This window comes from Lynx canadensis, chromosome B3 (assembly GCF_007474595.2).
Source record: "Lynx canadensis isolate LIC74 chromosome B3, mLynCan4.pri.v2, whole genome shotgun sequence".
In the NCBI taxonomy this organism is placed as follows: Eukaryota; Metazoa; Chordata; class Mammalia; order Carnivora; family Felidae; genus Lynx; species Lynx canadensis.
This window is the reverse complement of record NC_044308.2, coordinates 141,171,594-141,195,289: the sequence shown is the minus strand read 5'-3', so window position 1 is coordinate 141,195,289 and position 23,696 is coordinate 141,171,594. Positions and strand designations below refer to the sequence as shown.

At 49.4% G+C, this 23,696-nt stretch overlaps 1 protein-coding gene across 6 annotated transcripts in view; it reads right to left on the bottom strand.

Annotated features, from left to right (window-relative positions):
* EML1 (EMAP like 1) overlaps nucleotides 1–23,696 on the bottom strand; it is a 169,898-nt gene that overhangs the window by 113,085 nt on the left and 33,117 nt on the right. For 3 of the 6 annotated variants that reach the window (XM_030319947.1, XM_030319949.1, XM_030319952.1), the window contains exon 1: nucleotides 582–677. The exons of the other annotated variants lie outside the window; for them this stretch is intronic. In XM_030319947.1, the coding sequence (XP_030175807.1) occupies nucleotides 582–648 (67 nt within the window). In that variant the 5' untranslated portion in view covers nucleotides 649–677. Of the gene's footprint in view, nucleotides 1–581; nucleotides 678–23,696 lie in introns of those variants that run through there. 6 annotated transcript variants of the gene reach the window in all.

The following is a 23,696-nucleotide window of genomic DNA, read 5'->3' as shown; positions in this document are numbered from 1 at the left end:
AAATTTTTTTTTTAATGCAACAAGATCTACCAGCCCGTAAACAAAACAGTGCGAGCACTTTCCAGCCAGGTTCGCCGCTCCTGTGCACCGCGTTGCACGGCGGCGGTTTCCCCAAAGTAGAACTGACCGGCTTCGCAGGCTGCGGCCGCCACGAGCACCGCGCACCTCCCCAGGGAGTGCTGTGCTACTCGGCGGTCTGTTTTCCGAGTTCCTCCCGCGGACCCTCCCAGGCGGACGCGAACCGGGCGGCCCCGAGCAACACGTCCCCGCGCCCGCGGCCGCCCCGGCCTCCCCACGCGCCGCCCGGCCCCGTGCGCTCCGCGGGTCCCCGGCACCCCCGGCCGCCGCCCGCGCGCCCTGGCGGGCCCGGCGCGGGCGCGGACGCGGGGCCCGGGGCGCGGGGCGCGGGCGGCGGGGGCGAGCCGGGCGCGGCCCGCGGGCCTGCACAATGCGCCCGCGGCGGCGGGAACCGCGCGCCTCCGCCGCAACTTTGCGCGGCCTCCCGGCCCCGGCCTCGCCCCCGCGCCGGCCCCGGCCCCCGCCGCCCCGCGGCCCCCGCCCTCCCGGCCGCCGGCCCTCACCGTTGCAGAACTGGAGCAGCGAGGACGTGTCGTACAGGCTGCTGTAGCTCGAGAAGCCGTCCTCCATGCTGAGGCCGCCGGGCCGCGCCCGCTCCCCCCCGGCCCGGCCGCGCCGCCGCCGCTCACCCCCACACTGAGCCGAGCCGAGCCGCGGCCGGCGCTGGCGCTGGGGCCGGCCCTGCTGTGGCGGCGGCCGCGGCCGGTTACCATGGCAACCCCGGGCCCGCCGCCGCCGCTGCCGCCGCCGCGCCGCCGTCGCCGCCGCGCGGGCCCGACGCCGGCGCTGCCGGCGCTGCCCGCCAGGGGCGGCCTCGGCGGGGCGGCGGGGCGGGGCCGGGGGCCGGGGACGCGGCCGGGCGGCCGGGTGCCCGAGCGCTGGGGGCCTGCGGGGGCGCCGGGGCCGGACCCCGCCGCCTCTCGGGACCGCGGCGTCCCCGGGAGGGCGGGACGCAGGGGTGGGGGGGGGGCGCGGGGGACAAAGGCAGCGGCGGGGCGGGCGCGCGGGGAGCCGGGCCGGGGGGAGCCTCTCCCCACCCCCACTACGGGCGCGGAGGCCCGCGCTCCCCGAAGGCCCCGTCCCCGCGCCCGCCCGCAGCTCCAGGCCCAAACATGGCCTGCGGGCCAGCCCATTTCGGCCGCGTTTCCCCCTCGCAGCGGCGCCGCTTTTGGCCGCGTCCTCCGGCCGCGGCGCGCCCCTCTCCCCACACGTTTTCCGCCGCCACGAGGCCCGGCCTCCGGGGAGGATTAGCGCGAGGTGGTGACTCTGCTCGGCCGTCGGCTCGCGGGCGGGGAGAGAGGCGGCCTGCCGCTGCAAATGGAGGCCGGGGCACCTGGGGCCGCACAGTCTGGGCGGCCTGGGAAGGAGCCACAACATCTGCTCTGCTCCTTCCCCTCTGATCGGCCCCTGCGGTACAGATTTGTCACATTACACACTTGTTAACTGGTTCCAGGAGCCCAGAGAGCCGTGTGCATTCCGTCTCGGGAAGACAGCGAGTTCCGAACAAGTTCCATAGCAGGAGAGGCACCCGGGCCCACCAGTGTGTAACTTTCCCAGCGCACGCGCACACACGCACACACACACATACACACACACACTCACACACACTCACACACTGCATTAATGACTGGAGTTCCACCACGCTCCGCGTCAAGTACCGGTGCTGGTAAATAACATAGGAGGAAGCAGGAGAGAAGAATGTCTCCGTTGGATGGTCCCCCGGGCGCAGGAGAGACTGCCAACATTTGAGCTCCTTGTCACACAATTGTCACAATTCACTTAGACGATATAACCACATGTGATTCCCTTACATGTTCTAATTCACTTACATGTCTGAAGGGTTGCAAGTCGTTAGTATTCGCCTGTACGGGTTGAACACACTAGGTGAAATGAGTAAAAAGTTTCCATCAGGGCGGTGTGTGGGCCTCACTGGGTTCAGAGGCAGAAGCAGAGGGCGTGGTGAGGGCCGGGGCTCTGTCCCTGCAAGTGTCCCTGCAAGTGACAACTGGCAGTAGACATCACTGGACATCATGGGCAGAAGGGAGGTTGAAGACCTTACCCTGGACCTGGTCAGGAAGACCAAGCACAGGGGGACAAGAGGGATTGTTCACAGGAAAAACACGTGTGGGACCCTGAAGGGCTGCGGACACTGCTGGTTTGACCGTCCCAGTGCTTGAAGGACGATGGGAAGGACAGACAGCATGAGTGATCCGGGGTCTGCTACGGGCCGAAGGGCTGGTCTGATAGGAATGAACGGCTTGTATTGCAGACAGGTGGGAAATGAGATTGCACAGAGGCGGGGGAGAGCCAGGTAGGAGAGGCCCGGAGGGCCGGAGGAGGAGCCTGAACACAGCCGGCAGGAGGAGGGTGGGAGGCTTGCACACAAGCCAGTGGCTGCTAAGACTGCATTAGAGAGATGAGTCTGTGTGTGGACAGGACAGCAGGGCCTGGAGCTGGAGTGGCCCAGGGTGAGGCCAGGCCAGAGGGAAGAAAGAGAGACTGAGGGTGGGCCAGAGGGATGGGCCAGAGGGACGTGCCTGTAGGGCAGACAGCTGGAGAGGCGGGGAAGCCAAGACAGATAGCAAGCATCCCACTCAAAATGCCTGGAGCAAATGGAGATAGGAGGTGGCCTGCCAGTGAACGAATGGGATTTGGGTAGAAGTTGTTAATGAACTTTCTAAAGGTGAGAATGGAAAGTCAACAGAAGCAGGGCCGAGACTACTGGTAGCGGTAGCTAGGAGAGAAAGAAATTCCAAAGGAGCATCAGGAAAGAGAAACAGGGAAACCTAACGGGACATTGTCAGAAGACCATGGGGGAGCGGAAGGGGGGAAAAAATAAAAGTTACAGAGAGGGAGGGAGACAAACCATAAGAGACTCTTAAATACGGAGAACTGAGGGCTGATGGGGGGCGGAGGAGAGGGGAAAGTGGGTGATGGGCATGGAGGAGGGCACCTGTTGGGATGAGCACTGGGTGTTGTATGGAAACCAACTTGACAATAGATTATATCTAATTTAAAAAAAAAACACAAGCATCTGAAAAAAATAAATGAAGAAACTGTAAGCGCTGAGCGTTGCAAAGAGGTGGGCGCTTTCACAGAATTCTCTGCAGAACGGATCATGGAGGTGAGGCCTCCATCTGGTAGCAAAGAGCTTGCTGGGTGGCCAGGAGCATCTTGGTGACCAGTGGGGACAGGAGCCAGGGCCTGCTGGTCATCAAAAGATGAGCACACGTAGATGCGTGTTTGAGAATTTTGGTAGGAAAAGGAAATGCGGGCCAAATACAGAGAGCAATGGAGGCAGCAGGGTCACAGAAAGCCACCCCGGCCACCGACCAGCACAGGTAGACTGCAAGAGGCAGGTGTTATAATGGAAACCAATTTGACGATAAATTTCATATTTAAAAAAATAAATAAATACAGCATAAAATTAATGATAAAAAATCAAATCAAATCAAGCAATCAATAAAATATGTGCATGAAAAAAAGAGGCAGGTGCTGTAGAGAAGGGGGTTTTAGAGGACAAGACTTAACACAGGTGCACTGTGACCTTTACCCTTGTCTGTCTTCCCGTTTCCCACCCTTCCGCCTTCGAATCCCATCCTAACCCTACCCTTAATATTAATATTAATATTAATGTTAATATTCTTCATTTATGACTTTAAAGATAATGATCTTTGACCACAACTAAGGAGAGTTAAGAATAAAGAAAATTCAGAAGTGGGGCAGGAGAAAAATTGAGCTGGAGATTTTCAGAGAAGATGTTACTTGCACTAGAGCAAAATTAAAATTAACAGGAGCTCAGTCCACTTGCTTTTGAGATGATAAAGATCGTTATTATGCTCTTAACCTAGAATATGGAACGGCTATGTTTTGGGGGCGTCTGAGTGGCTCAGTCGATTGAGCTTCCAACTCCGGCTCAGGTCATGATCTCACGGTTTGTGAGTTCAAGCCCCGCGTCGGGCTCTGTGCTGATGGCTCAGAGCCTGGAGCCTTCTGTGTCTCCCTCTCTCTCTGCCCCTCCCCCGCTCATGCTCTGTCTCTCTCTCAAAAATAAATAAACATTAAAAAAAAAAACAACTTAAGAAAAAGATCCATGGGGAGAGTCCAAGAAAGATCTCTGAGCACTTAATTAATGATGTATGGGTTTTGCACCCAAACACTTAAACAGTCTGTTGTTCTGTGTCATTTTGAAATACTTGGTGGCCCAAGACCAGAAACTGTTGCCATTGTACTAAGCGATGTATACTCTCAAGGACAATAGAACCAAAGCATTCCGTGGCATTAATAGAAGCATACTGTACAATGTGTGGAAAACAGATAGGAAAATAGAAGCTCTGTAGCCTTTATTCATAGAGAAGTAATAAAAAACGAAATTGCCCAGAAACGTAGGCCTCGTGTGTCTATTGTTTAATTCAGCATTTCTCCAAAAATAGTTAATCCAGTACCAGGCACCGTGCTTGGGGCTGGGAATATAGCCACAGAACACAGTGTTTTCCAAACTGCCAGCGTGGCCGTGTACTCAATTTAAAGAGTCATATGTGCACTTCAAAGAATAAAGTAGAAAATTCTACTTTAGTGGGCATGTACCTAGAGGAATTGAAAGCAGGGTCTTGAAGAGATATTTGCACAGCCCTGTTCATAGCAGCAACATTCACAACAGCCAAAATGTGGAAACAACCCAAGTGTCTGTCACAGACGAATGAATAAACAAGATGTGATATATACGTACAATGGAATATTATTCAGTTTTTAAAAGCAAGGAAAATCTGACACCTGCGACAACACGGATGAACCTTGAGGACCTTATGCCGAGTGAAATAAGCCAGACACAGAAGGACAAATATTGCATGATTCCACTTGTATGAGGTCCCTAGAGGAGTCAAATTCATAGAGACGGAAAGTAGACTTGGGGGTGCCAGGGGCTGAGGGGGGTGGGAAGTTAGTGTTTAACAGGAACAGAGTTTCAGTTTGGAATGATCAGAAAGTTCTAGAGATAGATGTTCGTGATGGCCGCGTGACCGCATCATTGTATTTACTGCTGCTGACCCCTGCACTGAAAACTGGGGGGGTCTGATTATATTCTAAGAGCAAAGAGAAGTTGCCCTTCACTTAGTGTTGTGGGTTAAACTGTGTCAGCCCAAAATTCGTACGTTGAAGGACTAACCTCTACTACCCCGGAATGTGACCTTATTTGGATGCAGGGTCTTCACAGAGGTCATGAAGTCAAACTGAGGTCATTAGGGGGGTGCCAAGGTGGCTCAGATGGTTAAGCGTCTGACACTTAATTTCAGCTCAGGTCATGATCTCACAGTTTATGAGTTCAAGCCCCTCGTGGGGCTCCTGGGTGACAATGAGAAGCCTGCTTGGGATTCTCTGTCTCCCTCTCTCTGCCCCTCCCTTCCTTGCTCTCTAACTTTCCCTCTCTGTCTCAAAATAAATAAATAAACATTTTCTAAAACTTGAGGTCATTAGGGTGGGCCCTAATCCAATAGGACTGATGGCCATATACGAAGAGAAGGTTAGGACACAGGAAAAGTGGACAGAGGAAAAAGACAGTTGTCCAGAAACCAAGGAGGGAGGCCTGGGACGGATCCTCCCCTTGTGGCCCTCGGAAGGAGGCAAGCCTGACAAGCCCTTGATTTTGGCCTTCTAGCCTCCAGACCAATGAAGTGATCAATTTCTGCTGCTTAAGACCCTCTCCCCCACTCCCCCCCACCCCCCAGTGCATGCTACTTGGTTACAGCCGCCCTGGCAAATTGACATAATATAGAATCCCAAAGTCAAGGGTTGGTTCTTCCATGGATTCAAGACACCATTCACTACTGATATCAAAATATAAAATACACTCTATGATAAGATTGTCACTCCATAAAATGAGAGGTAATCAGAGATTCTTGGCATCAATAAAGAACATTAAACTCTTCGGTCTCCAACCTGCCTGTACTTTTTCTACAACGTCCCTGACAAATGGTCTCTTGGCCACCTCAGAGTGGAAGAGCTTGAATTATTGAAAAGATTGTTGGTTATTTTTATCCCGAATCGCCTTTCACAAAGCATTCTTCATAGACCGCACTTTTGTCTGGTTGATTGAATCTCCGGTGTCCCGGTGTAGGCTGTCTGCTCAGGAATCGTGCAGTAACAGCCTGTGTCCCAGTTTCCCCAGCTCCATTCTGTGACTCCAGGGTTAACTTGCCCAGAGAGGGGTTAACGATGTCATTTCATTCTCTGTGGCCTCCACCCCATGAAGGGCAAGCATCTTGGCACAGACTTTCAAGTGTGTCTGTGTTCCTGCAGCAAATGCTGTCCTTGGCCTCTGACATGCTCCTGCCACACCATGCTATCGGCAGCTAACGTTCATGACTCTCAGTCATGCCATGCACTTGACTGCTCTGGACCCCTGCCCATGCCCCAGCCCAGTGTGCCTTTGCCTTCCCCTCCCGCCAGCTTAGAGGCTGAGTAATCCCGTCTGCTACACTTCCAACATCTGCTGGTACTTTACTGTATCCCTTATGTTAAATTGGCCTTGCCTTAACCAGTGTGCGTGTGTGTGTGTGTGTGTGTCCATCCATCTCTCCCAGGAGATTAGATGTTCCAGACACTGGTCATGCTGGACATAATGTTGAAAGTAGTTGGCGCTGAGTGAATGCTGAGTGAATGAATGAATGAATGAATGAACCCGCTAGACAACATCGGTTGCTCATAACACACGATAAGCTTCCAAATGCTTTGTAGAGAGCTCTTGCATTCTCCAGGCTGAAGCCCCCCATCCATCCTGTGATGTAGTCTCTCAACCCCTTGTCTGAATAGATGCCCACCTCGCTCAAACGGGCTCTTTTCTCCTGAATCCTGGACCGAGCACTGAATACAATAACCTCAGCAGACCGACCGGTGTGGCCTTTCCCTTTAACAACTTGGATGTTATGATTCTATTAATGCAACTGAAGTTTGTATTGATTTTTTTTTTTTTTTTTTGAGCAGTCAGGATGTATACTCTTGGTTCATGTTGAACTTCCGGTCAATTACAAACCTATCAGTCTTTTCAAATGAACTGCTGTTGGGTCTTCTCCATCTTGTACTGAGCTAATCGATTAAAAAAAAAGAAAAATCTAAAGACAGGATTTATCTTTACGCTGTTAAATGTCATTTTGTTGGTTTCAACCCATCCTCTTAGCCAACCCAAATCTTTAAGCTCTGATATCTGGCATCTAAGGCATCAGCTTTCTGACGATGGGGCGTGTGCCATAACAAACTCTTTAATGCCCTCTTTCATCCTTGTAATCAACAGACACGTTAGCAGCACAGGAGGGGGTGGGGCTCCGTGCACCCATCCAGATGCCTCACCAGCCGCATCTCCGTTGCTGTATTTATCAATACTCTAATGTTTGTCCAACTAAATATGCAATTGCCCCAATTGTTTGTTCACCCAGCCTATTTTTCTTGAGTATGCACAGTGTTTTGTGAAGGATCTTTCTTTACCAGTGCTTTGTAAATCCAGTCTGGTAACGCCACGAAAAGAGAGAACAAAGTTGGTTTGGCTCTTAGGAACCGCATCTCCTTCCAAGATCATACATGCTACCTCTTCAAAGATCTGTTAAAATGTTTGCTCGGAACCCATATTAAACCCATCAAATTTATCAGCCGTTATTTTCCAGAAGCCAACTTCTTCCATGTTGGGGAAAATTATGACATTTTTCCCTTCCCAGTTTTCTGCAATGCCCATCTGGTGAGGTTCGAGATGGTTTGTCAAGGCCCAGAGAAGGCGGTCGCGGTAACTAAGGAGCGCCCACCATTTCTCACCATCTTTGGGCTCTTGGCAATTCCTCTGGGGATGTTTCTTCTACACTCTCCAGTTTTACAACTGTTCTCCCTGTGGGAGAAAAAGAAACCCACAAGGCAGAGTGCAGAATATGCAGACAGCTTTCAGAGTCTTTCAAGGCCCCTGGTCCCCCTGCTCATGCATCTGCCGCCCCAATGAGCTCACGTTGCCCCAGACCCTCCCTAGTGGGCTGTCCCTGGGGCTCCCCCTGTGTGGTTCCCACTGCGGCAAGTGTCCTTCCACTCAGTCTGTAAGCTCCGCTCCACTGGGCTCTTTTCTCCTGAACGAGATACAATAACCTCAGAGTCCTGCCAGAGTCCCTGCCTCCTCCGCTGCTTAGGGCACGCAACACGTCCACGTGTGCCAAACCAACCTGCCTTTTGAAACTCTGTAGAAACTGGACCATTGACACCATGGGAGCTGGGCTTCTGCTCTTGGCTTTGTGTCTGTTCACCTGCCCCGCCCCCACGCCTCAGCCCCCCAACACCTCCCCGCCCCCCCCCAGCAGCCAATGTGGAGTCCTCATAGCATTCTCCTTGGTCTCACGCCCGGGAACCTGGTCCTCACGTTTGCAGACACAAAGGTGAGTCGGCTGTAACTCGGGGAAGCTGGCTCCTGACTACCTGTGCACATCCTGTCCTGGACGGGCTGGGGCGGGTCAGAAGCACTGGCTGGGAAACAGCACACACAGCCTTATCAGGGGCCTCTCTCCAGCCTCATTCCGCTATCACAGGACTGTCGGCACCAGAGAATCATGAACTTCTGAGCCGTCCACACTTGACTTGTTAATAGTCCAATGGATTTGAAAACTTCTTACTATCCGAGAAACCCATGGCTTTTCTCCTCTCAGAAGGTTATTTGCTCAAAAGTGTTCTTTTTTTGTGTGTGTGTTTAATTTACTTTTGAAAGAAAGAGAAAGAGAGAGAGTGGGGGAGGGAGGGGCAGAGAGAAAGGGAGACACAGAATCTGAAGCAGGCTCCAGGCTCTGAGCTGTCAGCACAGAGCCCGACACGGGGCTCGAACTCACAAACCGTGAGATCATGACCTGAGCCGAAGTTGGGCACTCAACCGACTGAGCCACCCAGGTGCCCCGTCACTCAAAAGTATTCTTGATGATCTGGACTCATCAAAATGATCTACAAGTTTTGAAGCGTCTGAATTGAAGTGGAAAATTTAGAGTAATGTTCGATTGGCTTTCCCTTTCTAGAGTTACGTGTGATTTAGGAAACTCGACATTGTGACTGTCTGTAATTCATACAGTCTTGCAGGTGTTGCAATAGATTACAAACAAAATCCCCGTTGCAACGTCTCCACTCAACAGTGTCATTTTCAGGAATATTTGCAAGGTTTTATGGCAGTTTTTGGCATACCACCGACTAACCGCAGAGTAAATACACCAATATCAGGTCGGCTGTTCATCCCAGAGTGCTGGGGCAGCCGGATTTGTGCCTGTGTCCTGGGTGATCAGCCGGAGCCCCCCTGTGGCCCTGGGGTGTTCTGGTTTGGAAGACAAATTATATGGCAGTCCTAGCTAGCATGGAAAGACTTAGAATCTCTCCATATTGTGTATTTTAAAAATTATTGAGATTCACACAAGTATATTTAAAGCGCTACCTTAAGCTGCCTCATGGCCTCAAAGTTGCAAAAAATAAAGTTGCCAGAAATCTGAGTTATTTATCTGGAAAGCCAAGTAAAAGACCTGCTTCTGAAGTTTGCCTTGTCCCTTCCCACCACTTCCATCACAGGCTTTTACATTTCTGTGGGCTGGACGCGTAACACTTGTTTGTAATTAGCCCAGGGTCCTGGAAGCCTTGCTAAAATGTTTGCCTTTGGACTTTAGACTCCAGCTATCCCACTGATTAAGGCAAAGGTTTAAAGGGTCTTCTGATGAGAGATCAGTGGTGAGACACTGCTGCTCCTTCCTCACTCATGGCTTGCTCACAGACAGGGTGCTGACCATTGGCTCACTCCTTTGCACACACTGAGTGACCACTCTGGGCTGGGAACAGAGGACACGAGGGGGAATAAAGCCCCAGCCCAACCCTGGGGGTCTCATGGTCCAGGAGGAAGCATATGCACAGGAACACACCAAACACACAGGAGGGGACCAAGGCTCACTGGGGAAATGTGCCACTTGCCACCCATGCATAAACTCCAGCCCATGCTACATGTCTGTAGGGTGGGTAGTACTGCCTCAGTTTTACACATAGGAAACTCCCCCGGGAGCAGAGGGGCAGGTGCCTCGCTTGAGGTCACGGGGCTGGTGAGTGGTGGAGGCAAGGTTTAAAACTGGTGCTTTCAAGTCCAGACCCTCATTGTACTGTTCTCAACGACCATCTCTGCAGCTCAGGAAGACATTTGAGAGCCGAGGGGGAAGGAAGGGAAGACTTTACCCAAGAAGCTGGATAATAAAAGCTGACATCCCTGCATCCCCGGAGGCTGGGCAGATGGAGACGAGCCAGGGGTGGATGGGCCCAGAGCTCCAGCCCTGATGGCCTGGGAGATGAGACAGTGGGAGAACAAGGGGAAGCTGTCCAAGAAGAGGCTAGCATGTCTGGGAAATGATGGGCCGCCCAGCTCTATTCAATCCAAGCATGGGACAAGGAGGTCAAACTGGAGGCCCCACTGTGGAAGGTCTGGGCGCCCCTACTAAGGGGTTGGCTTGGCCCATGGGTAACAAGAAGTCCCTGGACGCCACACAGTTAGGCTGTGCCTTAGGAAGGCTGATTGGAAAAGGTGTGTAAACTGGACCAGGGGACACGGGGACACGAAAACAATCTAATGGACCCCTGGCGTACCTCTGGGTGAAGTGGTAAGACCCTGGGCACCGGCCTCCCAGGTGGGTCAGGAATGGGCTGGCCAGACCAGGCTGCTGATTCAGAGGACACCAAGGAAGGATGTCTTCTAAGGGAAAGGGAGTTGGGGGGGCGGTGCAGGAAGTGAGGTGGGTATGGGGAGAAGGCCATGGTTTGGGTAATGAGGATACCACTGGGGACCCAGAGGCTGGACAGCTGAGTAGTGACAAGGCCAGAAGGCTAGAAGTGGCCAGGATCAAGCAGTCACACAGGGAGACCGTGTGACTCCCTCATGGGCAGCATGGCCAGGGTGGGGGGAAGGGTACTTTGTCAGGGTGGGAAGAGTCAGAGGAAGGGAAGTTGGTGACAATTCAAGGAGGCAAGAGATGGCTGCTGGGACAGGCTTCCTGAGGACGTGGTGTGCGGGGGGAGTCTCCTTGGACAGAAGGATGGAGGGCACGTCTTCTGGGAGGGAGGGTCAGAAGGACGAGATGCATGGAAAGCCACAAAAAACGTGAGGTTTCCTTTATTTGTTCAACAGATATTTTGTTGGCAACATAATCGCCCTTGTAATGGAGACCTAACAGCGGCCTTCTAGGGAAAGGCGGTGGACCGAGCACGTTCTGCTGAAGCTTCTCATGCCCACGGGCAGAGGGGATGGAAGGAGAGGATGTCCACAGAACCACAGGCTGGGGAGCAGGACAGGACAGGTATGGGCTCATCTGCCCCCAACAAGCTGCCACTGAAGCCAGTAAGGCTGGGGCAACCAAGAAGCACCCCATCTGCTACCACAGAGCCCCCCAAAGGTTCAAGGACTGACAGCACCAGCACCTATGGGAATGAGGGGCACAGGAGACGCTGGAAACAGGAGGATTAGCCAAAAGTATGCTTAGGAAGCTACTACGGACTGAATCACGCCTCCCTGAATGCCTATGTTGAAGGCTTAACCTCATCGTGGCTGTATATGCAGATAGGGCTTAAGGGAGTAATTAGGGTTAATTGGGGTCATAGTGGTGGGCCCTAATCTGATAGGATTGTGGCGTTATAAGAAGAGGAAGATCTCTCTCTCCACACCCCCCCCCCCAATCCCTCTCCCTCTCCACCATGTGAGGACACAGTGAGAAGTCTGCTGTCCACAGCCAGGAAGAGGGCCCTGTGGATACCCTGAGCTGGGACTTTCAGCCTCCAGAACTGGGAGCAAATAAATTTCTGTTGCGTAAGCCCCCCGCCCATAAAGGTATTTTGTTTGGCAGCCCAAAGTGACTGTGACAGAAGTGGTTAGACCCCTTCCCGATGCCTTTCCTCTCCCTGCAGAAGATTAGAGTTTTAATCTCTGCAACAGGGGAAGTAGGGGGTTCTCTGCACCAACAGATGCCAAGGGGTGCCATCCTGAAGATGAGAAAGACGCGATTGCCTAAAGCTGAACGAGGAACCACCCTCCAGCCCCCTTCCCACCCTCAGCTCTGGCAATCTTGGCAGCCAAGTGTCTGCTCCTGGGAGACCCTTCTGTAGGGAACATGACAGACCTGGAGGTGTGGAAGGTCCGAAGTCACAGGGGAGTCCTCCTGTTGACAAGCCTCATCTGTGGACTCAAAGCTTCAGGCAGGTTTTGAAGGTCCCTCTCTAAAATGTGGATGGAGGGGCTGAGGTCTCTAAACACTTGAGAAAATATGAAAGGATAAAGGGAGGGGAGTAATAAAGGATAAAAGGAGGGGCCTGTAATACAGGCCCGGACGAACCATCAAGCGCGTAAGGCTAAAGATGTTTTCAGTCATGCAAGTTCTCAAAAACTTAGCTGCCCTGTGCCTCCGTCCTCAGGAAGCTACTGCAGGATGTGTTCCACCAAAGTGAGGGAGTTGCCAAGAGAGAAAAAGACATGAGATCCAAAAACCAAGGAATCGGATCCAGGAGAGAGGTGAAAGGAATCCCCAACGATATGGGATGAGAGATCGCAAGGCATCAGTTGTGGAAAGGACAGTAACAATTTGCCAGCAGGCAGCCAGTCAGATGTCAGCCAGAGGACACAGGTGCTGGAGAAATGCCACCAAAAGATGAAACTGGAAACTATTGAGAGGAGATTTACACACAAGCCAGAGTATTTGGGAGATGATGTGGTGATAGATACATACAAAACAGAAGACAGTTACTTACTCCAGGAAAACAAAAAATTGTAGAAGAAAGGAAATTCAATCATGTACCACATGGCTTAACTACGGAGAGCATTTCATTGTCACAATAATATAAACACATAATGATCAAGTGAAAAGATAATGATATGACACAAACTTGACCAAGGAGGTGAAAGGCCTGTACTCTGAAAACCATAAAACACTGATGAAAGAAATTCAAGGTGACACAAAGAAATGGAAAGATATACCATGCTCATGGACTGGGAAAACGAGTATCGTTAAAATTTCCATACTACCCAAACTAATCCACAAATTCAATGCAATCTCTATTAAAATACCAACGGCATATTTCACAGAGCTAGAACAAATAATGCTAAAATTTGTATGGGACTACAAAAGACTCCAAATAGTCAAAGCAATGTTGAAAAAGAAAAAAACTAGAGGTATTGTAATCCCAGATTTCAAGATATACTACAGGGACTTTTGGATGGCCCAGTCAGTTGAGCAGGTGACTTCAGCTCAGGTCATGGCCTTTCAGTTAGTGGGTTCGAGCCCCACATCAGACTCACTGCTGTTAGTGAAGAGCCTACTTGGCTCCTCTGTCTTCCTTTCTCTCAAGCCCTTCCTGGATTGCGCTCTCTCTCTCTCTCTCTCTCTCTCTCAAAAATAAGTAAACATTAAAAAAAAAAGACATACCACAAATGTGTAGTAATCAAAACAGTTTGGTACTGGAACACTTGGGTGTCTCAGTCAGTTGAGCGTTCAGCTCTTGATTTCAGCTCAGGTCATGATCTCGTGGGTTTGTGGGATCAAGCCCCACGTCAGACTCTATGCTGACAGCACTGAGCCTGCTTGGGATTCTCAATCTCTCTCTCTCTCTCTCTCTCTCTCTCTCTCTCTGCCTCTCCTCTGTTCTCTCTCTCTCTCTGTCTCTCAAAACAAAGAAATAAATTTAAAAAAAAAACAGTTTGGTACTAGCACAGTAGACACATGGATCAATAGAACAGAACAGAAATTCCAGAAATAAATCCCTGTTTATACAGTGAATTAATCAATGACAAAGGAGGCAAGAATATGCAATGGGAAAAAGACAATCTTGGGGCGTCTGGATGGCTCAGTCAGTTAAGGGTCTGTTCGACTCTTGATTGCGGCTCAGGTCATGATCTCATGGTTCATGGGATTGAGCCCTGCGTTGGGATGTTATGGCAAAGCTTGGTTGGGATTGTCTCTCCCCCTCTGTCTCTGCCCCTCACCCACAGTCATTTGAGCACTCACGTGCACGCTCTTCCCCTCTCTCTCTCCCTCAAAATAAAGAAATAAAAAAAGAGACAATCTCTTCAACAAGTGGTGCTGGGAAATTGGACAAAAACATGCAAGAGAATGAAACTAGACCACTTTCTTACACCAGACACAAAAATAAACCCAAAATGGTTTAAAGACCTAAATGTGAGACCTGAAACCATAAAATTCCTACAAGAACACATAAGCAGTAATCTCTTTGACATCAGCCATAGAAACATTTTTCTGAATACATCTGCTCTGGCAAGGGAAACAAAAGCAAAATTAAACTCTTAGGACTACACCAAAATAAAAAGTCTCTGCAGAGCAAAGGAAACCATCAGCAGCATAAAAAGACAACCTACCGAATGAGAGAAGATATTTGCAAATGATGTATTCAGTAAGGCGTTAATATCCAAAATATATAGAGAACTGATACAACTCAACACCAAACAAACAAACAAACAATCCGATTAAAAATGAGCAGAAGACATGAATAGACATTTTTCCAAAGAAGACATCCAGATGGCCAACAGACACATAAAAATTGCTCAACATCACTAATCATCAGGGAAATGCAAATCAAGACTGCAATGAGATATCCCCTCACGCCTGTCAGAATGGCTAAAATCCAAAAAAACACAAGAAACAACAAGTGTTGGCAGGGATGTGGAGAAAAAGGAACCCCTGTGCACTGTCGGTGGGAATACAAACTGGTGCAGCCAGTGCAAAACAGCATGGAGGGTCCTCAAAAAAATTAAAAACATGACTACCGTACAATCCAGTAACCCCACTACTGGACATTTACCCAGAGAAAACAAAAACACTAATTTGAAAAGAGACACGCACCCCTATGTTTATAGCAGCATTATTTACAATAGCCAAGATGTGGAAGCAGGCCGAGTGTCCATCTATAGATGGATGGAGATATATATATATATATATATATGTATTGGAATACTACTCAGCCATAAAAAAGAATGAAATCTTGCCACTTGCAACAACATGGATGAGTCTAGAGGGTATAATACTAAGTGAAATAAGTCAGAGGAAGAAAAATATGATTTTACTCATACGTGGAATTTAAGAAACAAAACAAATGAACAAAGAAAGAAGAGACAAAGAAACCAGACGGAGGTGGGGGGGAGGATGGGTGAAGTAGGTGAAGGGGAATATGAACACACTTCCCGTGATGAGCAACAACTTATGTCTAGAACTGTTGAATCATGAACCTGAAACTAATATAACACTGTCTTTTGTACTTGAAGAAGGAGAAGGAGAAGGAGAAGAAGAAGAAAGAAGAAGAAGAAGAAGTGTCTTTTGTACTTGAAGAAGGAGAAGGAGAAGGAGAAGGAGAAGAAGAAAGAAGAAGAAGAAGAAGAAGAAGAAGAAGAAGAAGAAGAAGAAATGATAACGTGACTATATTGGAAAGATGGGGAATGTGTGTGCACGTGCGGGTGTGGAGTGAGTCACGTGAAAGAGAACCAAGTCTTCATCCGCTGTGGTGGGGCATTCCAGATAACACGTTTCTGAACCCGGCAGAGCAGGAAGAATCAGGATACTTATATTATTTCAAGAAAGGTGCCCTTTGCACACCAAAAGGAACGGATACAATATTTGGAAGTGGCAGTTGGTTCTGGGAAGTCAGAATGTGGAGTTGGTACAGTAAATGAGGGAAGCTAACTGCTACTTTTTGTTTTGTTTTGTTTTTGTATTAAGCCCTGGAGAAGTACTTGATTTTTTCAAATATGGGCAGTATGGAGGTGCCTGGGTGGCTCAGTCGGTTGAGCTTCCAGCTTCGGCTCAGGTCATGATCTCACAGTTTGTGAGTTCGAGCCCCGCGTCGGGCTCTGTGTTGACAGCTCAGAGCCTGGAGCCTGCTTCGAATTCTGTCTCCCTCTCTCTCTGCTCCTCCCCTACTCATGTTCTGTCTCTTTCTCTCCTTCAAAAATAAATAAAAACATTTAAAAAAATTAAGAAAAACTATGTGCAGTATGGACTTAATGAACTGAAATTAAGTTTAAACTTATATGTACATTGGGGCGCCTGAGTGGCTCAGTCAGTTAAGCATCCAACTTTGGCTCAGGTCAAGATCTCGTAGCTTGTGGGTTCAAGCCCTGCACTGGGCTCTCCACTCTCAGAGCCTGGAACCTGCTTCAGATCCTCTGTCTCCCGCTCTCTCTGCCCCTCCCCAGCTCGTGCTCTCTCTCTCAAAAATAAATAAGCATTAAAAAGATAAAATTATATGCACATTTCAATCTAACTTCTTAAGCTTCGATTTGTTTACCTGCTCTTTAGTTCGTTCGTTCATTCATTCATTCATTCATTCTACAGACATTGAGTGTGAACCTCCTTCTGAAAGTCAGGTGCTGTGTCAGAGGAAGAGGAAGTTTCAGTTCCTGCCCCTAAAGAACCTTTCCTTTTCATAAGAAAAACTTCAAGGAGGTTAAAGATTTAGGTGCCATTTTACTTTGTTTTGTATCGTAGATGGGTTTCCGAAGAACTCTAAATGGTGTATTTGTAAATCCACTGAAGCCTTGGGACAATGTGGCTGGGGCTTCTGATTTAAAGGGCCTTATGACAGGGGCGCCTGGGTGGCGCAGTCGGTTAAGCGTCCGACTTCAGCCAGGTCACGATCTCGCGGTCTGTGAGTTCGAGCCCCGCGTCAGGCTCTGGGCTGATGGCTCGGAGCCTGGAGCCTGTTTCCGATTCTGTGTCTCCCTCTCTCTCTGCCCCTCCCCCGTTCATGCTCTGTCTCTCTCTGTCCCAAAAATAAATAAACGTTGAAAAAAAAAAATAAATAAAGGGCCTTATGACAAACCTGCCGGGAAAATACAATCCACATAATGTACCACTGTATAAACTCATATTTTCATATAGTGGCCACTTCGGTGAGAAACAGATGTGGCAGCAGGAAAGGTAGTCTGAGAATAAATTTAGGGGCAACACACCGCCATTTGGGAAGAGAAGAATTAATTTATGACCAATATTACTAATGACCACAAGTTAGAATTCATTTATGTACTGTGGTGTGTCCTTAATTACATTATTATGTGCATTCTTTTTAAAATAAGTTTATTTATTTAATTAAAAATTTTTTTGATTTTTTTTTTTTATTCCTTTTTGAGAGAGACAGAGCGTGAACGGGGGAGGGGCAGAGAGAGAGACACACTCACAGAATCCAAAGCAGACTCCAGGCTCTGAGCTGACAGCGGGAGTCGGAGGCAGGGCTCAAACTCACTGACGGCAAGATCATGACCCGACCAAAGTCGGACGCCTAACCGACCGAGCCACCCACGCGCCCCAGTTGATTTATGGATTTTGAAAGAGAGCAGAAGGGGCAGAGAGAGAGGGAAGACAGGGAGAGAGAAAAAAATCTCAAGCAGGCTCCGTACTGTCAGCGTAGAGCCCCATGCGGGGCTCCATCCTGCGAACAGTGAGATTGTGACCTGAGGTGAGATCATGACCAAGAGTCAGACGCTCAGCTGACTGAGCCGCCCAGGCGCCCCGGCTATTATGTGCATCCTCATTATGTGTCATGTACTGATTAAAAACTAGCCATATCCAACGAATGGAGTGGTAAAACGTTCATCTATAGGTCACTGGGATTCTGTACTAATTAATTTCACAGATTTTTTACACTTTCTCCATTTATAACAGATATGACTTCTTCCTTTCAGCTCCATCTGTGAGGACATTGAGGACAGACTCGTCAACATGTTTAATATATGAACGGCCATTTTACCCACTGAGGTTTTTATTTTTGCCCAAAGATTTGTATTGCATCAGATTACAGCAGCAGGAAATATTTTTAAAAAATAGCCATAGTTTGGGAAAACCACCTGTTTTAGTTGGAAGAGTATACATATATAAACTGTATCATGCAAATTGGCTAAGAAAATGCTCTTTCTCCCAAATGCTACCTTTTGTGCTATGACTATTTTTTTTTAATTTTTTTTAACTTTTATTTATTTTTTTGAGACAGAGAGAGACAGAGCATGAACAGGGGGAGGGTCAGAGAGAGAGGGAGACACAGAATCCAAAACAGGCTCCGGGCTCTGAGCTGTCGGCACAGAGCCCGACGCGGGGCTCGAACTCACAGACCGTGAGATCATGACCTGAGCCGAAGTCGGATGCTCAACTGACTGAGCCACCCAGGCGCCCCTGTGCTATGACTATTTATAACGTCCTTGCTGCTGCCCCAAAACCGCCATGATGTGGGAAACAGAAGGGGCTAATAAGCAGTACCCATGATTTAGGCATGCCTTTCACGTTGGTACAGAAATTATGTTGAATAAAATACATCGCACCGTAATGGAAATGCATCTTGCGCACGGTGGCCAGGTCGGTCTGCTACAGCCCAGCTCTCATCCAATCACTACCCTGCTCCGAAGTCCCCAGTGGCTCCCCATTGCCCACCGATGAAGAGTAAACCTGGCCTATGAGCTGCTGTGACGGGGTCAGTGTGGGATATGTCATATCTGCCGGTGCCTCAGCCCTGCTGCCCTGTGAGATGGACCATTTCATTCTCTGGATACACCCTCACTCTGTTCCATCTCAGACTTTGCGCCGTCCCTTCCTTTTTTTTTTTTTTTTTTTAAGTAGGCTTCATGCCCAATGTGGACCCCAACGGAGGGCTTGAACTCACGACCCTGAGATCAGGACCTGGGCTGAGATCAAGAGTCGGATGCCTAGCTGACTCAGCCATCCAGATACCCCTGGTGTCTTTCCAAGTAAAGGAAGATACTTAGAGCTTTCTGTCTCCTCCACGAAAGGACACAACGAGAAAGTGGCTGTCTGCAAGCCGAGAGTCTCCCCAGAAATCAAAGTTGCCTTGACCTTCAACATCCAGCCTCTAGAACTGGGAGAAAAGAAATGTCTGTTGCTCAAGCCCCCAGCCTGTGGTATTTTATTATGGCAGCCCAAGCAGACTAATACAGTCCCCGTTTTCCCAGTCGCTGTCTCTCAAGGGGCGTCTCAAATGCCACCCACTCAGGGACCCTCTCCTCCCTCCCTGCCGGATGCCCTCTCCCTGCGCCGAGCCCTTCAGCATCCGGTCTAGAGAAATCCCAAAATGTGGGACTTTGCCCCTTGCACCCAGTGCACTCTGCAGTCCCTGAGGACAGACACTGGATGCCCCCCGATGCTCTGCAATTAGGGGATTTGCCGCGGACCCAGAGCTTCCCGGAACTTTCCAAGAAGGCTGTGACGCTCTGCCTGTCTACAGCACTGTACCAGCAGGCTACATTCCTAATTCTATAACAGCATTAGAATGTAAAATGCATGTCAGTATGAAAAGAGGAACAGCCTCCTTTTTTTTTTTTTTTTTTTTTTTTTTTTTTTTTTTTTTTTTTTTGTATTTTGTAACTAGAGAAACGCTTTATGATCACTGGACTCATTTTCATTTTAAGCTAATTAGTAAATTGCATTTTTGGCTCTTTAACTGGCTAGGTTAAATTTAGCTCATCTCTTCCCTTAAACTCAAGCTGTCAGTGGGATTTGCAATTAGAATTTTCACTCCCAACTTTCTTTGCCATTCAGGGGGATGCCAGCAACGTACCCCCACTTCTAGCCCTTTCTCCCCACAGCTTCTCCCGACCCGAGGCTCCCCGTGGATGCACCAAGACAGCTCCTTACCCCTAAGCTTTGGGTCACCCACGAACAAGGCTGACATCCTTGGATTGCCCCCAGGTGGGCAGGGCACACGCCCACCGCTGCAAGTCAGCCGTCGGTCACACAGCGGAGGGCCTAGCATACAGCAGCCCCAAGGGACTTATTAAACTATGCAGTAATCACACGACCAGGACTGGAGCAAGGGCCTGGAGCCCCTGATGTGCTAGGCAGGAGCCCCTTCCTTGCTGGACGGGGGCGAGGTCTGAGGGGTCCCGGAAGGAGGCCGGCTGGCAGGACAAAAGGGTACATTCAGGCGAGGACTGGGGGACGAGGCAGCATTACAGAAATACTGAGCAGGACAGAAATATTTGCATCGTAGCCATCGCCATGACCAAATCAGGTGCACGAGCTGACTCCGTGCCCAGCCAGGCCCTAAAGATGCCTAAGAACATTCCGGTGAAGGGCACGGATGTGCGTCAGCGCCGCGATCACCGGCCACCCCCGCGTGGCTGTCTCTGGTGACCAGAGACATTGTGAGAGCCGGGGAAGTCCCCATCCCTAGCATCCGACCCTCCCACCTCCAAGCCCTCTGCCCTGTGCTTGGAGCTCAGCTTCCCTCCCTCCCACCTGGTCTCCCCTTGAGCCCTGCAAAGGGCCCTTCCCCAGCCCGAGCTCTTCCCACCCACCCCAGCCGCCCTGCCCCGAGCCTGGTTCACAGGCCCACGACCCCAGCCCTCAGCCGGACGGCCTGAGGATGCTCACCCAGCCTTTGTCAGGCCGAAGAAAGACACCTGGCCAGTTCCTCCCAGTGTGAGCTCCCCGCTGAGACCAGCTTAGGAGCACAGCGCCTGCATCCGACCTCTTCTCGTCCTCCTTAAGCAAGATGGGCCTGTGCTTTCCAAGAAGAGACATCCATCCATTATGCAGGCACTAATGGGCCTCTGGGCCTCCAGAGCTGCTGGGAGCAGGGCGGGTCTGTGAGGGGGGGCACGCCCACCTGGCCTGGCGGGATTCTCTTCCCATCCCCGCCCCTGCTCTGGGCCACAGGGCCCCGCGGTCTCCGGGTGGTGGCAAGTAGGGCAGAGAGAGCCACCCCAGGGGACAGGCGGCAGTTAGTGAAATGAGCTCAGTGATCTGGGGAGGCTACAGAGCACAGATGGCATCTGCGAACAAGCCGCGTCTTTGCAGTCAGAGCTGCTTGGAATTTGGGCGGATTACCTGTGGGAAAACTGGGAAACATTTTCTCTCTCCCAGATGTGGGACCTCCCAGTGTCTTTCCAGCCCTGGGCTTTCCTCCTGTGGCCCCGGCTGATTCAGAGGCTTCCAAACACCCAACCATGGGGCAAGGAAAACGTGCAGAGAGTTTTTGTGATGCACCCGATGAGTTTGATTTCAGGCCTTTGCCTTGTTCGGAGATTGTCCATCTGACATTTTTGTGATCTTTTTTTAAATGACCTGATGGCTCCAGTAGATGATCATTATTTTTATTTTTTACTGTTTAAAAAAAAATTTTTTTTAACGTTGATTCACTTTGGAGAGAGAGACAGAGTGTGAGCGGGGGAGGGGCAGAGAGAGAGAGGGAGACACAGAATCCGAAGCAGGCTCCAGGCTCCGAGCTGTCAGCACAGAGCCCGACGCAGGGCTCCAACTCACAAGCTGTGAGATCATGACCTGAGCCGAAGTCGGACGCTTAACTGATGAGCCACTCAGGGGCGCCCATTATTTTTATTTGTAAATGTGCTTATTTAGCAAAATAAAGTTTGCAGTCTTATGTTGCTGCTTGGGGGGCGGTGGTCAGGGACATGCAAACAAAAGTCTGTGAATCATATGTAGCAGTGAGGACTGGACCCTGGAGGACTCTTACTTTGGGCTTTGGTCACTGGAGGCCCCAGAGGGGAGTGGAGGGGAAGGGGACACAGATGTTCACCCATCTGTGAAAACGGCATTACGACCACACTGCTCCCAGTATGTTCAGGAAACCTGGGGCGGGGGGGTGGGGAGGGGTGGGGTCTCTTGCATTTTGTTCAATGAGCTCTTCCAGTAACAGCACCTGCCCCTTGCCTGCCAGGCATTAGAGCGCCCTGGGTCAAACTGTGGGTCGTGACCCACTCTTGGGTCATGAAATCAATTTAGGAGGGGACTGAGACCAGCATTTTAAAAAGAAAGACCGTGGGGGCGCCTGGGTGGCTCAGTTGGTTAAGCGACCGACTTCGGCTCAGGTCACGATCTCACAGTCCGTGAGTTCGAGCTCCGCGTCGGGCTCTGTGCTGACAGCTCAGAGCCTGGAGCCTGTTTCAGATTCTGTGTCTCCCTCTCTCTCTGACCCTCCCCTGTTCATGCTCTGTCTCTCTCTGTCTCAAAAATAAATAAAATTAAAAAAAAAATTAAATAAAAAGAAAGACCGTGGAGCAGAGCAGAAAATATCAGAGTATGTGATGTGTAAACATGGAGTAGTGTAAATATTGATTCATAAGCCTTTTGTTTCATATACATATTCAAATGTATGTGTATGCGAATACATATTCAAATATATTAATATATTCAAATGTATACATATATTCATACATGTTATATTCATATATACACATATATGTGGGTGTGTATAGATTGACAGATAGATGACAGATATTCTATGTGGAGGAGTAAATTCCTCACAAGCTCACCCTCCTGCAGATAACATCTACAAACTTACAAATTATGGACAAAATAGCCAAAACCACATCTTGAGGGCCCTGGAGAGTAAACATAAGCAGGTAGGTTTGGGAGTAGCATTAAAACCCAGAAGAATCAACCCAAATGGGACAATTTCCCATTTTTGTGGCCTTGCCTTGAAGGCAGCCACATTTGCGGTAGGGGGACAAGGTGGCCAAATTCTAGGAGAAGGCCTATTTTCCCTCTGGACTGAGGAACCAGGAGAAGGAAGCTTGGACAACCACAGTGGTTGGAGAGTGGGGAGGAACCCCATAAAGGAGAGAGCCGGAGAAGGAACCCAAAACGTTTTGTGTGTAAACCCCGCCCGAGTTTCTGGCTGACCCCCAAACCACACGTGTGTGTGGCATGTTAAAAGCAGTTTAACCAAGATCTGGGCCCCCACCCAGCACAGAGTGTCACAGAGTTTGAAGTTTGAGTCTAGCCAAGTTAATTCTTACTGAAACGAGAACATCAATTCTACTCAAAACAATGTCACCGAGTCCAGAGTTTCTACAACAGAACATCTACGATGTCCAGGATACAATCCGAAATTACTCCGTATATGAAAAGCCAAGAAAATGCAACCCATTCTCAAGAAAAAAGGCAACCAACAGAAACCAACCTTAAGATGACCCAGATATTGGAATTATTAGGTAATATCTTTAAAATAGCTATTATGACAATATTCAATGAGGTAAAGAAAAGTGTGTCCTAACAAAGAAAAGATAGGATATCTTAATCAGGAGATTTAAAATATAAAAATGAACCAATTGGCAGTAGTATTCATAAGAGTTAAAAAGTAGAAACAATCCAATGTCCATCAACTGATGAGTGGGTCAATGGCAGGTGGTATATTCCTACAATGGAATATTATTTGGCCATTAAAAAGAATGAAGAGTTGGTGCAGGCTACCACATGGATAAACCTTGAAAACACTGTTAAGTGAAAGAAACCAGTTGTAAAGACCACATATTGTATGGTTCCATTTATAAGGAATTTCTAGAGTAGGAAAATCTGTAAAGGCAGAAAGTAGACAAGTAGTTGCCAGGAGCTGGGGAGAAGGAGGACTGGGGAGTGATTGCCAGTGAATATCAGGTTTCTTGTAACGAAATGGGTGTAATGAAATTTCTTGGAATGATATAGTAGTGATGATTGTACAATTTTGTGACCATACTAAAAAAGTCTGAATTGTCCATTTAAAATTAAATGAAATTTTCAGAACGGAAAACCCTAGTATCTGAAATGAAAAAAATTTCACTGAGTGGACTCAGAATGAGAAGGGAAAAATAATCCATA